At 38.0% G+C, this 19019-nt stretch overlaps 1 protein-coding gene across 4 annotated transcripts in view; it reads right to left on the bottom strand.

Moving 5' to 3' along the window:
• The window catches only part of LOC101090867 (amine sulfotransferase-like), a 47861-nt gene that overhangs the window by 4902 nt on the left and 23940 nt on the right, over positions 1 to 19019 (bottom strand). For all 4 annotated transcript variants that reach the window (XM_003986487.4, XM_019831114.2, XM_019831115.2 and 1 more), the window contains 3 exons: positions 6486 to 6694; positions 1456 to 1579; positions 374 to 468 (listed from right to left, as the gene is read on the bottom strand). In XM_003986487.4, coding sequence (XP_003986536.1) covers positions 374 to 468; positions 1456 to 1579; positions 6486 to 6694 — 428 coding nt within the window. The remainder of the gene's footprint in view (positions 1 to 373; positions 469 to 1455; positions 1580 to 6485; positions 6695 to 19019) is intronic.

Here is a 19019-nt window from a genome sequence, read left to right as displayed (position 1 = left end):
TAAAATTTCCCAAGAGGTGCAACATAACATGTAGAATGTTACTAGATTACACAGTGCAGAAAACAGACTTAAAAATCCATGAAAGAGAGAACAATAACCTGGCTCAAAATAATCAAAGATATGCATGCCCACATACATCAACAGACAATTCCTCACACAGAGACAATCTTTGAAAAGAAAGCTCCAGTATGCTTTGGAAATGAACACCTGGTAAAGAAAGCTTAGAAGTGATACTGGAAGAACGTCTCCTGGTACACTGTATCTGGGATCTCAAATTTGATATCGTCCTTTGGATGTTGAGCATGAACCTTGATATTCATTCGGCCAGGATGACTTACAGCTTCAGAGAAGTCACTAATGTCACGTTTCTCACCTTCTTCATCTCCTCATACATCAAGAACTGAATGTTGAAGAGGCTTTTGTGCTCATACCAACCTTTGATGTGGTCAAACCAAAGGCTTCCCAACACTGTGGGGAGAACAGATACATAATTAGGTAAATATGCTGAACCCGTTGAAAATAAGACACAGTATTAGAAGATGCAGGATGCCTCAGTAACAAAGAAGGAAAAGGAAATGTGCTGCTAGATTTCAGATTTCCACTCGCGCCTGGTTGTGGAAAAACCATCCAGCTTCCACCACGAAACAATTACATGACTCAAGGAGAAATTGGTCTCTTAAAAGCGCATTTCATATAGACAGGAAATCACCTTAACATGGGGTAAGAAAAACCAAAAGGGAACAGAAGGAGGAATCCTCTGCTTCTCCTTCCTCTCGCTGATTCCAAAGGCGCATGGAGCTATTTCCCTGCTGCGTGGAACATGAGAACTTGCTGATGAGTCACTGCAGCTGGGCACAGTGCATTACAGGCGAATCTGTTAACTCTGCTGTTCCAGATCATCATCCTCAGAATCAGTCCTAACGATGTGAGGTTGCCTGGCTGGCCCAGTGAATAGAGCATACAACGCTTGATCTCGGGGTGGTTAGTTCGATCCCAAAGTTGGGTGTAGAGATTCATTAAAAAACAAATAAAAATATTTTTTAAAGTACTTTTTAAAGAAAAGAATGTAGAACGGAACTTTGTCAAATAGAAGCTCCTGGGAGGTGCCCCCTGCGATACGCAGTGCAAAGTTCCCAACCGGTATCTAAACTGAGATGCTTCTCCCTTAGCTAGAACAGAAATCTGTGTGCTAGTGAAATATTCTTTTCATATTAGATGCACATATTTTCTGGTGGTATGACTGAAATCTTGACACTCTCCTGAGAGGGAGAGAGAATGATCAGTGTTTGCAACAGTGGCTGAACTTGGTTACCCAAGTGACCCTACCAACTAGCTTCATATGTTGATTACTGACCCATGCAACTCTTTTTCAGCATCCTCTTTCCCTCTGCCATTCACTAAGTCTAAAAACACAAGACACCAAACTTATTACTTAGTTTATAAAACTTTAGTTACCTTTTCCTTCTAGAAATTGTTCCATAAATTCCTCAAAGGAACTTGTAACTTGTAATGTCACATTCTTTGAAAAGTGGAAATATGAGCACATAACATCCTTAGGGTTTCTGTATATGTAAATAATCTGCAAAGAAAGGAAGCATTCAATATTTCTGAAGCTTTCATTCTGTTATATTTTTACCCTAATACCTTACAATTGGATGAAGCCTGTTAGTTGAACTTCAGTCTCCTAACCGTATCATATCATGCATATATTCAGCTCTCTCTTGTATTTTGCCTTACTCATTCCCTGCAATGCCTCTCTCTTCACAATTGGCCTAGTGACTATCAATTACTCCTCAAGACACACCTCACATGGTACCTCTTCTTAACTCCCCCAGAGAGCGACAATATTCTCTTGTTCCTACATCAATAAATATATGTGAAAATGCCTCTTAGCTATAAATCATGGCAATAGGAAAAACTTGCTAAAATGTTTTCAATCATCTTAGAAAATTTAGTGTGTTTTTCTTGTTTTTAATTTGGTTTTGGGAGAGAGAGAGAGACAACAAGCAGGAGAGAGGGGAAAATAGAGAGAATTGTTATTTTTAATTTTTTAATGTTTATTTATTTTTGAGAGAGACAGAGCATGAGCAGGGGGGAGGCAGAGAGAGAGAGGGAGACACAGAATCCAAAACAGGCTCCAGACTCTGAGCTGTCAACACAGAGCCCGACTCAGGGTCCCAACCCACAAACCACAAGATCATGACCTGAGCCAAAGTCAGACACATAGCCAACAGAACCACCCAGGAACCCCAAGAGAGAGAGAATCTTAAGAAGCCTCCACACTCAGTGCAGAGTCCAAGGTGAGGCTCTATGCCAGGACCCTGGGATCATGATCTGAGCCAAAATCAAGAGTCAGATGCTCAGCTGACTGAACCACCCTGGTGCACCTAGAGTGTGTTTTTTCTGATGCCCCAGTGTATGGTTTACATGGTTCTTATTTATATACCTTCACAGTGTTAAGCACAAATACTGGGAAGATAGAAGTCACCAGTTCAGTATTTTCTGCATCAAAAGAATATGGGATTCATTTTTAAAATTGTTTACTATAACCAATCAGAAGATATAATTTCATAAAACAATAAGCAACCCAATGATGTTAGAATAGAGAATATAATCAATATCTGTCCAACCCACAATTAAATGGCTTATTCAGCATGTGTACAGGATGTTCAGGGGCTCTGTATAAAACCTAAGGCTTGTATCTTCATTGTGAAATGGCATGTGTATAGTTTGTTAGTTCCTAATAGAGGAAGCTTCCAGGTTCATTATAGGAAAGGTTTTATTTATTTTCCACCTCCCTGCACATTGCCTGCTTAAGCTAGGAGATGAGCTAATAGATGTCATCCCTGAGTGATCCCACTGCACTGGAAATAGAGTCTTTCACTCAGGGGATTTACTTGATGTTAACAAAGTGGTGGATAACATCCAATAAATATCAACAGCAGTTGATATTTCCATAAAGAAATAAGAAATCCTCCTAAATGTGAAGGAAGAAGTTCTTTTCACTCCCTTGCTATGATTCTTCATGTCTCTGGCTTTGGATTGGGGAATGGCTTCTTCTCATTAATCCATATACTTATGTAAAAGTGACATCTACACAATGGGATAGCTGAGTAACTTATGCCACGTATCTTGATCATACCCCTGTTAAGTAGATAATGATACAAGTTATTAATAGAGGAGTGTTTTGAAGATAAAATCAAAATTCCATTTGGATATTTGAGTTCCATATTTGGATAATAAAGTCCATAGAGATATTTGAAATCTCTATGGATATAATATAGGAAATAGTAAATAGTTTACATTAGTCTAGAATTAAAGGGAGAAATCAACTGTACATACGTTGTATTTAAAGTTATGTGATTAGATACTATAACTGGGGTATTAATTACAGAGGGAGAATACACGGGAATCCTCACTTCTCAAAGGTTAGAGGAAGAAAGGAAGAAGGAAGGAACAGTATCTCAGAACGTTATTGTATATGTTTAAAAAAAACTCAAATAACATTTCCTAAATAGTAAAGTGATCAACTTTTCTCACAGAACACCAAGGCCAAGATGTGAGTACAGCAGGTTGGGTTAACTCATCATCTTGATGCTATCATGGACTTAGAGTCTCCCACTTTTCTACTCTGACTTGTTGAATCTCCTCCATGTCCCAGATGGCTACTACTTTTCATCCCCATGGTCTCTTTAAAGAGTGAAGAAACTTTCTCCGAGAAGACATGAAACTTCTGAAAGAAGAAGAAACTTCTTTACCTGTGTCATTGCTCATAAGCTTGTCACTTACCTGTATCTGAATAAATCACTGCAAGATTCCTGGTACCAAAACCAGGCTTTGGACCAACTAAATTGTACCCTCTCCCCAGCTGGGGATTAAACTATCAGGCCAAAAGCACACAGAGGATACAAACCCAAACAAAATGAGAGTTCCGCTGACATGAAATATGAGGAGAGGAATTGGTTGCTGGATAGAGTATGCTCTAAGTGTCTACTGAGACAGGCTGATACCAGGAATGTCCTATCTGGAACAGCAGGAAAAGAAAATGTTTAAAGAAGTAGAAAGTGATCAATTATGTCAGATGTCAGTAATAGGCCAAGTAAAATGATCAAGAAATAATCCCTGCTTTTTGAAAATTATAAAAAATAAGTGACATTGAGGGGTGCCTGGGTGGCTCAGTCAGTTAAGCATCCAGTCGTGATCTCACGGTTCATGAGTTGGAGCCCCACATTGGGAACTGTGTTGATAGCTCAGAGCCTGGAGCCTGTTTTGAATTTTGTGTCTCCCTCTCTCTGTCTCTCCCTGCTTGTGCTCTGTCTCTTTGTCTCTCAAAAATAAACATTAAAAAAAAGTGACATTGACATTCAGGATTCAATGAAAGAGTGGAGAGTGAGGCTAAATACTTTTAAGTTGACCTCAAACAGTAAATGAAGGAAAGTAGCTGAAAGTGAAATGGAGAAAGACAAGTTTTGTTTTATTGTTAAAATGTGCTACATGAAAACTTGATTTGGGGTCAAACAGAATGATCCAGTTAAACACAAGGAAATCAGTGATGAATGAAAAAATGAATGTTACATTGTTCAAGCAAAATCTTTGAGAATAGAGCAAGTCTCTCAACAGTGGCACCATGGACATTACTCTCAGAAAACTCTTTGTTGTTGGGGCTACCTTGAGCATCATAAGGCATACATCAGCATCCTGGGCCTCAACCACTAACAATAACACCATCACCACTCTAACCACAAATGCCTACAAATATTGCCAATATTCTGGCAACAAAAATGTCTCCCATTTGTGAAACAGTGGGATAGAGAAAGCTGATCCAAAAAGGGATTCAAACCATGAGTGGAGAGGCAGATATGTAATAAGAATAGAAAATGTCTACACACCCCACCTTTTCTTCTTAAGGAGGGAAGGCAGTGAGCGGAGGCTTTGGATATGGAGGACATCTACTGGGAATGGTTTATTGGATAGCCTTTTACGGGATAGGTGAGCAGAATGCTGTCGAGCTTTGAGAACAGAAAAAAGCATCAAAGAGTCATTTTGGGAAGGGTGGAAGCAAAATAGTTTTTAAAAAGTAAAATGTGAGAATTGTGACCTCAAATGTAAAGACAAGACACACTTTTTAAGTGTTTTGGTTTTTTCATATCACACTAGGAGTTTCATGAACATAGGTCCTAATATACAACAACTTTGTTTCATCAGAGTTAGGTGTTGGCAGCTGATCATAACAGAGTTGAATGGAGGAAGAGATTTTGACAAATGGGATTTGAATGTGAAATATAGAGTCATTGGTGGGTTAGGAGAAATTAAAGATATGTATGGACATATCTTGTATGGACAAATGTTGAGTGAGAGGGAAGAAGTGGAGGGAGAGGGGAACTGGAGACCTGAAAGTGCCGACACACCCCTGCAAGGGACACCTGAAGAGAGTAGGAGGAAAAGGAGACAGCACTCAGATAACAAGGTGCTTAAAGTCAAGATTCATGTTAGGGCAATTACTGATGATCGTTTTTATAATTTATTCAATGTACATATGCATTGTGAACTCCATCTCTCTCAAGAATTTCCATTTTGGCCAGAAACACAGATAATAAATACACAGGTAAGTATGTATTCCATCAGACAGCAAATAGTGTCATTTAAAAAAGGCAGTTTATAACACATATGTTGTCTTAGAGGATTACTGAAGTTGGTGGAAGAAAAGGTAGCTGGAGTTGAAGTCAACCCTGAGAGACCTGGCAGGGCTAGGGGTATGGGAGGCCAGTGCAGAGCCTGATGGGTCAACCTGAAGGAGGAAATCCTGCACTTGTGTGTCCCTGACAAGGAGTGCCTCCTTCATGTTGACTCTTTGGGTGCAATTTGGCTTCACTCCTGTCTGGCCAGCCAGAGACAATGCACATCAACTTTGAAATAATCCCATGAGTGACAGGAGAAGAGGTAGAAAGGAAGAAAATGAGCCAAGAGCTGAAATTATCAATAGATGGAGGTGACTGATCACTCAGTAGAGACAAATGATTTGCTCTGAACTTTCCTGCGACTTCCAATGAACTAGGTACATTTGAAGAGAAAGTGGGCAAAATAGTTTGGAAGTGTCTAAAGGAAGCAAGGAGGGCACACAGAGAAAAGAAAAAGGAATTGTTAGCAGTTTATATATACTTGGTAATACAGCTAATTAAAAAATTAAAGGATATATAATATATAATGTACATGATATTATAATACATTCTGTACATTACATTAAATACACACAAATATACTCTTTTATCTTTTAATGGATGTATTATTTATATAATCAGAAAACAAAGGGTGCAAGATAAAAATCTCATACTGTAAGATAAGAACACAAATGGCTATTGAAACTTTAAGTATGTGAAATGCCACATTTGCTAACAGCTAGATGAGTGTAGTATCAATGTAATGAAATGAAATGAAACAATAAAAAAAGAGCAGTTATTTTTCAGCAGCCATGGTCTATTTCCTACCTTTGCTTTTTTGTTCTTCAGCCCCCTTGGAACCAAGTAGTATGGGAGGTGGGTAGCAAAGAGACGAGGAGATGGTCTTTCAACAAAATCCATTTTTCGAAAGTTGTACTCGAAGAAGGGGACTCGATCAACTGTTTCCAGATTCCCAATGCCTTTGCGATGTTCTTCAAAATAAATCAAGCTTAATAACTGCTGAAACCAGCTGGTTCCTGTAAAAGAAATAGTTTCATTTTCAATGATGCACAAATTTCTCTAAAATGCATAGATGTGCCATCAGGTTTTTATCAGAGCTTGGTATTATAATAAGTATACTGATAATTTCATCTGAACAGAATTTTCATATAAAAAATGCAGAATAGATGAAAGAAAACAAATATTGCTTTTATTTTTCCTTTAAAGAAGATGCTCCATTTGAAACTCTGTGGGCATTTGTCCCAGAAATTTATTTTTTGACTCTTCTGTGCTTTCTACTGCTTCATGTATGGGACTTTTAAACTATCTTCTATGCCTGCCTCTAGATTTCCTTCCACAACCCCACTCCTAGGACATCAGGTAATAGAAGCAAAGAAATAGGAATTTTACTGAAGGAGTCACCTCCCATGTTTTTCGCCATCACCACGTGTCCTACTGTGTCCATGATGTCCACTTAAGTAAATAGTGTTCATTATAAATCCCTAAAGGAGGCCTTGTGACCCACATGGAGACAGAAAGGAAAAGATGATGCCTAGATTTGGACCTTTCACTGTAAGTGGGATGTAAAAAATTCTTATGATGATTGTTTCTCTTAATTCCTATTAGAGTGGACGTTTGTCACAGAATAAGTGGGTGTCATCCCAAGGTGGGGCCTCTGGGATAGCTCTTCTGGAACCACAGTAGAGGCAGGACCTGCCTATACCAAACCACAGCCTTCCACAATAGGTCACTGCATTCTACTGGAGCGGGGATAGACACTGAGGAACCCGATGGCCCCCTCCTCCAGACCAGTGTTGCTCATTGCCTGGATTAATTCTAGGGCAATTCTTGTTATATAGATATATTCTTCCTTCCTTTTCTCCTTCTTATCTCTTCCCTCCGCTAGGCTGGTTACTCTGGTTGTTGGTTTGTTCAAGCAGACATTTAATCCATTCTCTTGATACTTGTTCTACACCTCCTTCTTACTTTTCTTTCCCTTTCTCTGGAATAATCACCTGCATAATTTCTGTCTGGGTAACTTTATCTTCATTTCTTTTTCCTCACTGCTTCTATATTTTCCTTTCTCTCTCTCTCTCTGGATTAAGCCCTTTAGTTTCTCTTCCTGGTCAATGTTTATTTTTTTCTTTTTCCCCATCCCAGTCATTTTTCTCCTTGTATGTGCTCTTCCATCAGCACCACCCATACCCTGATCTTTACTTGTAGTTGGTGTTTCTGTTTTCTTGCTTTTGGATTGTTTTTGTTTATTTGTTTGTTTGTTTGATGTGTTTGTGTCTTTGTGCGTTTTTGTTTTCTGTTTGTTTGTTTCCTTTCCTTTCCAGGGCTACTTCAAGGAAAAAATCAAAGCACATCTGGTGGAGGGTCAAAACATCACTGTGAGGAGGGAAATGAAATAACCAAAGTCACAATAACAGAGTGCAAGTAACACTCTCCAAAAACACCTCCTGAAGGGCCAAGTCCTAGACAGTGTATGACCCCCCTTTAATATAGCAGTGCTCACAGGTGCTGAGCACATAACAAGATTTTCAAACTCATAAGGGACAGATAATTAGCCAAAATGATGAAACGGAAGAACTCTCCTCAAAAGAATTTCCAGGGAAAAGTGACAGCTAAAAAATTGACCAAAACAGATATAAACAATATAACTGAACAAGAATTTAGAATAATAGTCATAAGATTCATCACTGGGCGTGAAAAAAGCACAGAAGACAGCAGAGAATATATTGCTGCAGACCAAGAATAAAAAATAGTCATGATAAATTTTTAAAAATGCTATAAATGAGGTACAAAATAAAACAGAGGTGGCCACAGCACGGGTTGAAGAGGCAAAGGGGGGAATTGGTGAATTAGAAGACAAAATTATGGAAAAAGAGGTAGCTGAGAAGAGAGATTTAAAAAATCCAGGATCACAAGAGGAGAATTACAGAAGTAAGTGATTCAGTCAAACGTAACAATACCTGTATCATTGGAATTCCAGAAGAAAAAGAGACAGAGAAAGGGGCTGAAGGTGTATTTGAACAAATCATAGCTGAGAACTTTCCCAATCTGGGGAAGGAAACAGACATTGAAATCAAGAGGCACAGAGAACTCCCTTTAGACGTAGCTTGGGTTGACCTTCTGCATGACATATAGTGAAACTGGCAAAATACAAGGATAAAAAGAGAATTCTGAAAGCAACAAGGGATGAACGGGGCTTTAACATACAAAGATAGACACATAAGGGTAGTAGCAGACCTATCTACTGAAACTTGGCAGGCCAGAAAGGAATGGCAGGAAATCTTCAATGTGATAAACAGGAAAAATATGCAGCCAAGAATCCTTTATCCACCAAGCCTATCATTCAGAGTAGAAGGAGAGAAAAAGGTTTTCCCAAACAAACAAAAACTGAAGGAATTCATCACCACTAAACCAACCCTACAAGAGACCCTATGGGTCCTCTGTGAGTGAAATGTTGCAAAGACCACAAAGGACCAGAGATATCACTACAAGCATGAAACCTACAGATAACACAATGACTTTAAATCCGTATTTTTCAATAATAACACTGAATGTAAATGGAATAAATGCTCCAATCAAAAGACATAGGGTATCAGAATGGATTAAAAAAAAAAACAAGACCCATCTATTTGCTGTCCACAAGAGACCCATTTTAGACCTGAGGACACCAGATTGAAAGTGAGGGAATGGAGAACCATCTATAATGCTATTGGAAGTCAAAAGAAAGCTGGAATAACCATACTTATATCAGACAAACTAGACTTTAAATTAAAGTCTGTACCAAGAGATGAAGAAGGGCATTATATAATAACTACAAGGCCTATCCATGAGGAAGAGCTAATAATCATAACTGTCTATGCACCAAATTCAAAAACACCCAAATATATAAACCAATTACTCAGAAGCATACTCAATCTTATTGGTAAGAATGTGGTAATTGCAGGGGACTTTAATACTCCACTTACATGAATAGACAGATCATCTAGGCAGGAAATCAGTAAAGAAGCAATGGCCCTGAATGATACACTGAGCCAGATGGACTTGACAGATATATACAGAGCTTTTCAGCCCAAAGCATCAAAATACACATTCTTCTTGAGTGCACATAGAACATCCAAGATACATCACATACTGGGTCACAAAACAGCCCTCAATAAATATAAAAGAATTGAGATCATACCATGCACACTTTCAGATTACAGTGCTATGAAATTTGAAATCAACGACAGGAAAAAGTCTGGAACACCTCCACAAGCATGGAGGTTAAAGAACATCTTACTAAAGAACGAATGGGTCAACCAGGTAATTAGAGAAGAAATTTAAAAATATATGGAACAAATGAAAATGAAAACACAACAATCGAAACGCTTTGGGATGCAGCAAAGGCAGTCCTAAGAGGAAAATACATTGCAGCCCAGGCCTATCTCAAGAAACAAGAAAGACCCCAAATACAAAATCTAACAGCACACCTAAAGGAACTAGAAGCAGAAGAACAAAGACATCCCAAACCCAGCATACGAGGTCAAATAATAAAGATCAAAGCAGAAATAAACAATATAGAATTCAGAAAAAAAGTAGAACAGATCAATGAAACTAAGAGTTGGTTATTTGAAAACATAAACAAAATTGATAAATCTCTAGCCAGGGTTCTCAAAAAGAAAAGAGAGAGGACCCAAATAGGTAAAACCATGAATGAAAATGGATTTATTATAACCAATCCCTCAGGAATAAAAGCAATTATCAGAGAATACTATGAAAAATTATATGCCAACAAACTGGACAACCTGAAAGAAATGGACAAATTCCTAACACCCACACACTTCCAAAACTCAAACGGGAAGAAATAGAAAATTTAAACAGAACCATAATTAGTGAAGAAATTGAATCAGTTATCAAAAATCTCCCAAAAAATAAAAGTCCTGGACCAGGTGGCTTCCCTGGAGAATTCTACCAGACATTTAAATCAGAGTTAATACCTATCCTTTTCAAGCTGTTTCAAAAAATATAAATGAAAGGAAAACTTCTAGATTCATGCTATGAAGCCAGCATTACTTTGATTCCCAAACCAGAGACCCAACAAAAAAGGAGGATCACAGACCAATATCCCTCATCAAAATGGATGCAAAAATTCTCAACAAGATACTAGCAAATTGAATTCAACAGCATATTAAAAGAATTATTCACTGTGATTGAGTGGGATTCATTCCTGGGCTGCAGGGCTGGTTCAGTAGTCACAAATCAATGTGATACATCACATTAATAAAAGATAAGAACCATATGATCCTCTCAATCGATGCAGAAAAAGCATTTGACAAAATATAGCATCCTTTCTTAATAAAAACCTCAAGAAATTCAGGATAAAAGAAACATACTTAAACATCATAAAAGCCGTTTATAAAAAGCCCACAGCTAATATCATCCTCAATGGGGAAAAACTGAGAGCTTTCCGCCTGAGATCAGAAACATGACAGGCATGTCCATTCTCACCACTAGCATCAGCAATCAGACAACAAAGAGAAATAAAAGGCATCAAAATTGGCAAAGAAGAAGTCAAACATTCACTTTTTGCAGACAACATGATACTGTATATGGAAAACCTGACAGACTCCACAAGTTCTCCATCTGGTAGAACTGATACATGAATTCAGCAAAGTCGGAGGGTATAAAATCATTGTACAGAAATCAGTTGCATTTTTATACACCAATAATGAAGCAGCAGAAAGAAAAATACAGAAACTTATCTCATTTACATTGCACCACAAGCCATAAAATACCTAGGAATAAATCTAACCAAAGATGAAAAAATTTATATGCTAAAAACTACAGAAAGCTTATGAAGGAAGTTGAAGAAGACACAAAGAAATGGAAAAACATTCTGTGTTCATGGATTGAAAGAATAAATATTGTTAAAATGTCACTATGACCCAAAACAATCTTCACATTCAATGCAATCCCAATAAAAATTGTACCAGCATTCTTCTCAAAGCTAGAACAAACAATCCTAAAATTTGTATAGAACCACAAAAGAACCCGAATAACCAAAGTAATATTGGAGAAGAAAATCAAAGTGGGAGGCATCACAATTCTAGACTTAACCTCTACTACTAAGCTGCAATCATCAAGACAGTATGGTATAGGCACAAAAACAGACACATAGACCAATGGAGTAGAATAGAGACTCCAGAATTGAACCCACAAATGTATGGACAACTCATCTTTGACAAAGCAGGAAACAGCATCCAATGGAAAAAAGACTCTTTAACAAATGGTGCTGGGAGAACTGGACAGCAACATGCAGAAAAATGAAACTAGACCACTTTCTTACACCATACACAAAAATAAACTCAGAATGGATGAAAGACCTAAATGTGATATAGGAAACCATCAAAACCCTAGAGGAGAAAGCAGGCAACAACCTCCTTGACCTCAGCCACAGCAATTTCTTACTTGACACATCTCCAAAGGCAAGGGAGTTAAAAGCAAAAATGAACTATTGGGACCTCATCAAGATAAAAGTCTTCTGCACTACAAAGGAAACAATCAACAAAACTAAAAGGCAACTGACAAAATGGGAAAAGATATTTGGAAATGACATATAGGATAAAGTGTTAGTATCCAAAATCTATAAAGAATTTAACAAAATCATCATTCAAAAAAACAAATACTCCAGTGAAGAAATGGGCAGAAAACATGAATAGACAATTTTCCAAAGAAGTGGCCAACAGACACATGAAACAAAGCTCAACATCACTCATCATAGGGAAATACAAATCAAAGCCACACTGAGATATCACCTCACACCGGCTAAAATGATCAAATTGAGGACTATAGATGCTGGCGAGGATGTGGAGAAATGGGAAACTTCTTGTACTGCTGATAGGAATGCAAACTGGTGCAGCCACTCTGGAAAACAGTGTGGAGGTTCCTCAAAAAAGTAAAAATCAACTACCGTATGACCCAGAAATAGCACTACTAGGAATGTACCGAAGGGATACAGGAGTGCTGATGCATAGGGGCACATGTACCCCAATGTTTATAGAAGCACTTTCACCAATAGCCAAATTATGGAAAGAGCCTAAATGCCCATCAACTGATGAATGGATAATGAAGATGTGGTTTATGTATATACAACATGATACTACTTGGCAATGAGAAAGAATGAAATCTGGCCATTTGCAGCAACGTGGATGGAACTAGAGGGTACTAGGCTAAGCGAAATAAGTCAGTCAGAGAAAGACAGATATCATATGTTTTCATTCATATGTCGATCTTGAGAAACTTAACAGAAGACAATGAGAAAGGGGAATGGGGAAAAAAAGTTACAAACAGAGAGGGAGAGAAGCAAGCCATAAGAGACTCTTAAATACAGAGAAAAAAATGAGGGTTGATGGGGGATGGGGGATAGGGGAAAGTGGGTGATAGGCATTTAGGAGGGCACTTGCTGGGATGAGCCAACAACACTGGGTGTTGTATGGAAGCCAATTTGACAATAAATTATATTTAAAAAAAATAATAATCCATGCTAATCAGCAGCACATAGTGAGCAAGATCACTTTTTGGCACACATGCTTTGGCAGGGGCAGGTGGTATGCACCTCATCTGGTCTTCCCACTACCTTCATATTGGTGGTTGTAGTCCTCCAGTGTTGCCCAGGGAGGACCACGACCACATGTGCCTACGTATTACCACAGCTGGAGCTCAAACTCAATGAAAATACACTGTTAGGAAGCTCTAAAAAGGTTGCTTACATACTTCCACCTTTCCCAGTTGACAGACACTGTGTCTTCAGGTGGTATCACGGCTTTGGGACAGGTACCAATAATGCCATATTTCTGCAGAGATTCAACAGTATGATGCAAAAATCTCTGCAGAGATTCAAAAGTTCAAATACCTATGTTCAGCTTCTCTTTATCCACTCCCTCTTTCTTTCCTTCTTTCTCTTTCTTTCTTTCTTTCTTTCTCTCTCTCTCTCTCTCTCTCTCTCTCTCTCTCTCTCTCTCTCTCTCTCTCATTCTCTCTCTCCCCACCCCCCCAAAAAAATAAATCAACGTTAATAAAATAAATTTAAAAATGCCAAGACAGGAGAATTCATCCTAAAAGATAGAACAAGAAAAGTTAATGGCCACTGATCTCATTGAGACAGATATAATATTCATGTTCCAGAATTTAAAGCAATAATTACAATGATACCAGCTGGGCATGAGAAAAACATAGAAGACAGCAGGGAATTCCTTACCACAGAGATTAAAGACCTAAAAACTTGTCAAGCAAAAATGAAAAATGCATAACCAAGATTTGAAACGAACTGATTGTAATGACTATAAGCATGGAAGAAGCAGAGGAATGAATAAGTGATAGAGAACATAAAATTATGGAAAATACTGAAGCTGAAAAGAAGAGGGAAAGAAAAATATTAGATCATGAATGTAGACTTAGGGAATTCAGTAACTCTATAAATTATAATAATATTCATATCATAGCAGCCTCAGAGGAAGAAGAGAAGGAAAGGGGAACAAAAGGTTTATTTGAGGAAATTATAGCTGAAAACTTCCTTAACCTGGGGAAGGAAAGAGATATCCAAATCTAGGAAGCACAGAGAACTTCCTTAAAAATCAGCAAAAGCACGCCAACACCAAGACATATCATAGTTGGGGTGCCTGGGTGGCTCAGTTGGTTAAGCATCCAACTCTTTATTTCAGTTCAAGTGATGACCTCACAGTTTGTGAGATCAAACCCGCATGGGACTCTGCACTGACAGCCCAGAGCCTGCTTGGGTTTCTCTCTCCCTCTCTCTCTCTGCCCCTCCCCAGAGCTTGTGCTCGCTCTCTCTCTCTATCTCTATCTTTCTCTCTCAAAGGAAATAAATATTAAAAAAAATTAAAAACACATATCATAGTCAAACTTGGAAAATATAAAGATAAAGAAAAAATCCTAAAAGCAGCAAGACAAAAGAATTCCTTATCTTACAAGAGAAGACAAAGAAAATTAGTAGCACAGCTCTCCATAAAAACTTGGCACCCCAGAAGGGAATGGCATGATATATTCAATGTGTTGAATGGAAAAAATATGCATCCATGAATACTCAATCCAGTATTCAGAACAAAAGGAGAGATAAAGAATTTCCCAAACAGAAAGTAAACGAGTTTCTGACCACTAAACCAGAGCTGCAAGATATATTAATGGGGGATTCTTTGAGTGGGAAAGAAAGACAAAGGCAACAAATACTAGTAAGGACCAGAGAAAATTTTCAGATACAACAGTGTAGCATGTAGTAAAATGGCACTAAATTTATATCTATCAATAATCACTCTGAATGTAAATTGACTAAATGCTCCAGTAAAAAGAAATAGGGTGTCACACTGAATTAAAAACAACAGCAAAAACAAACCCATCTTTATGCTGCCTATAATAGACTCATTTTAGACCTAAAGAAACCTGCAGATTGAAAACCATCCATTATGCAAACAGAAGTTACAAGAAAGCCAGAGTAGCAATACTTATATCAGAAAAACAAAGACTGTAAGAAGAGATGAAGAAGGGCTCTATACCATAACAAAAGGGTCTATCCAACAAAAGATCTAACAATCATAAATATTTATGCCCCCAAGTTGGAAACTCCAAAATATATAAAACAATTAATAACAGACATAAATAACACATTGATTATAATACAATAATACTAGAGGACTTTAATACCCCACTTAGATCAATGGACAGATCATCCAAGCAGAAAATCAACAAGGAAACAATAACTTTCAGTGACACACTGGAACAGATGGACTTAAACAGATGCATTCAGAACATTTTATCAAAAAGCAGCAGAATTCACATTCTTTTTGAGCACATATTGGACATTCTCCAATATAGATGACATACTAGGTCACAAATCAGACCTCAACAAGTACAAAAGGATTGAGATCATACCGTTCATATTTTCAGACCACAATGCTATGAAACTTGAAGTCAACCATAAGAAAAAATTTTGAAAGACCACAAATACATGGAGGTCAAAGAACATCTTACGAAAGAATCAATGGGTCAACCAGGAAATTAAGGACAAAAATTTGAGTAAGGTTATTCATTTATTTTGAGAGACAGAGGGCTCATGCATGTGTATTGTGTGACCAAGTGGAGGAAGAGCAGAGAGAGAGGGAAAGAGAAAATCCCAAGCAGGCTCTGCACTGTCAGCACACAGCCTAATGCAGGGCTCGATCTCAGAAACCATGAGAAAATGACTTAAGCTAAAATCAAGAGTTGGACGATTAACTGACTGAGCCACAAAGACACCGCAAAAAAGGAATTCTACAAATACATAGAAACAAATGAAACTGAAAGCATTATGGCCCCAAAACTTTGGGATGCAGCACAAGCAGACATATGATGTAAGTATATGCACAGGTCTACTTCAAGAAGCAAGAAAAATCTCACATATGCAGCCTAAGTTTATGCCTAAAGAATCTAGAAAAAGAACAACAAATAAAGCCTAAAGCAAGCAGAAGAAAATAAATAATAAAGATTAGAGCAGAAATAAATTATATAGAAACAAACAAACAATAAAAAACAGTAGAACTGATAATAACACCTGATTCTTTGAAAGTTAATAAAATTGATAAACCCAGATAAGCCCAGCCAGACTTATCAGAAAGAAAAGACAAAGGAATCAAATAAATAAAACCAGGAATGATAAAGATCACAACCAACACCTCAGAAATAAAAACAATTATAAGAGAATATTATGAAAAATCATATGCCAACAAATTGGGCAATCTGGAAGAAATGGATAAGTTCCTAGAAACTCACAAACTACCAAAACTGAATCAGAAAGAAATAGGAAACTTGAACATACTCATTACCAGCAATGAAATTGAAACAGTAACCAAAAATCTCCCAACAAACAAAAGTCCAGGGTCAGATGGGTTCACAGGGGGATTTCTACCAAACATTTATAGAAGAGTTAATACTTGTTCTTCTTTCTTTCTTTTTTTCAATATATGAAATTTATTGTCAAATTGGTTTCCATACAACACCCAGTGCTCATCCCAAAAGATACCCTCTTCAATGCCCATCACCTACCCTTCCCTCCCTCCCACCCCACCATCGACCCTCAGTTTGTTCTCAGTTTTTAAGAGTCTCTTATGCTTTGGCTCTCTCCCACTCTAACCTTTTTTTTTTCCTTCCCCTCCCCCATGGGTTTCTGTTAATTTCCTCAGGATCCACATAAGAGTGAAAACATATGATATCTGTCTTTCTCTGTATGGCTTATTTCACACTCTCCAGTTCCATCCACGTTGCTACAAAGGGCCATATTTCATTCTTTCTCATGGCCACGTAGTACTCCATTGTGTATATGAACCACAATTTCTTTATCCATTCATCAGTTGATGGACATTTAGGCTTTTTCCACAATTTGGCTATTGTTGAGAATGCTGCTATAAACATTGGGGTACAAGTGCCCCTTTGCATCAGTACTCCTGTATCCCTTGGATAAATTCCTAGCAGTGCTATGCTGGGTCATAGGGTAGGTCTATTTTTAATTTTCTGAGGAATCTCCACACTGTTTTCCAGAGGGGCTGCACCAGTTTGCATTCCCACCAAAGGTGCAAGAGGGTTCCCGTTTCTCCACATCCTTGCCAGCATCTATAGTCTCCTGATTTGTTCATTTTGGCCACTCTGACTGGCTTGAGGTGATATCTGAGTGTGGTTTGGATTTGTATTTCCCTGATGAGGAGTGATGTTGAGCATCTTTTCATGTGCCTGTTGGCCATCCGGATGTCTTCTTTACAGAAGTGTCTATTCATGTTTTCTGCCCATTTCTTCACTGGATTATTTGTTTTTTGGGTGTGGAGCTTGGTGAGCTCTTTATAGATTTCGGATACTAGCCCTTTGTCCACTATGTCATTTGCAAATATCTTTTCCCATTCCATTGGTTGCCTTTTAGTTTTGTTGGTGGTTTCCTTTGCAGTGCAGAAGCTTTTTATCTTCATGAGGTGCCAATAGTTCATTTTTGCTTTTCATTCCCTTGCCTTTGGGGATGTGTCAAGTAAGAAATTGCTGTGGCTGAGGTCAGAGAGGTCTTTTCCTGCTTTCTCCTCTAAGGTTTTGATGGTTTCCTGTCTCACATTTAGGTACTTTATCCATTTTGAGTTTATTTTTGTGAATGGTGTGAGAAAGTGGTCTAGTTTCATTCTTATGCATGTTGCTGTCCAGTTCTCCCAGCACCATTTGTTAAAGAGGCTGTCTTTTTTCCATTGGATGTTCTTTCCTGCTTTGTCAAAGATGAGTTGGCCATACGTTTGTGGGTCTAGTTCTGGGGTTTCTATTCTGTTCCATTGGTCTATGTGTCTGTTTTTGTGCCTATACCATGCTGTCTTAATGATTACAGCTTTGTAGTAGAGGCTAAAGTCTGGGATTGTGATGCCTCCTGCTTTGGTCTTCTTCAAAATTACTTTGGCTATTCGGGGCCTTTTGTGATTCCATATGAATTTTAGGATTGCTTGTTCTAGCTTCGAGAAGAATGCTGGTGCAATTTTGATTGGGATTGCATTGAATGTGTACATAGCTTTGGGTAGTATTGACATTTTAACAATATTTATTCTTCCAACCCATGAGCAGGGAATGTTTTTCAATTTCTTTATATCTTCTTCAATTTCCTTCATAAGCTTTCTATAGTTTTCAGCATACAGATTTTGTACATCTTTGGTTAGAGTTATTCCTAGGTATTTTATGCTTCTTGGTGCAATTGTGAATGGGATCAGTTTCTTTGTCTTTCTGTTGCTTCATTAGTACTGTATAAGAATGCAACTGATTTCTGTACATTGATTTTGTATCCTGCGACTTTGCTGAATTCATGTATCAGTTCTAGCAGACTTTTGGTGGAGTCTATCTGGTTCTCCGTGTATATTATCATGTCATCTGCAAAAAGTGAAAGCTTGACTTCATCTTTGCCAATTTTGATGCCTTTGATTTCCTTTTGTTGTCTGATTGCTGATGCTAGAACTTCCAGCACTATGTTAAACAACAGCCGTGAGAGTGGGCATCCCTGTCGTGTTCCTGATCTCAGGGAAAAAGCTCTCAGTTTTTCCCCATTGAGGATGATATTAGCTGTGGGCTTTTCATAAATGGCTTTTATGATCTTTAAGTATGTTACTTCTATCCCGAATTTCTCAAGGGTTTTTATTAAGAAAGGATGCTGGATTTTGTCAAAGGCCTTTTCTGCATCGATTGACAGGATCATATGGTTCTTATCTTTTCTTTTATTAATGTGATGTATCACGTTGATTGATTTGCGAATGTTGAACCAGCTCTGCATCCCAGGAATGAATCCCACTTGATCATGGTGAATAATTC

This window comes from Felis catus, chromosome B2, assembly GCF_018350175.1.
Source record: "Felis catus isolate Fca126 chromosome B2, F.catus_Fca126_mat1.0, whole genome shotgun sequence".
Taxonomy (NCBI): domain Eukaryota; kingdom Metazoa; phylum Chordata; class Mammalia; order Carnivora; family Felidae; genus Felis; species Felis catus.
Note: the sequence above shows the minus strand (reverse complement) of the source record. Positions and strands in the feature narration are given on the sequence as shown.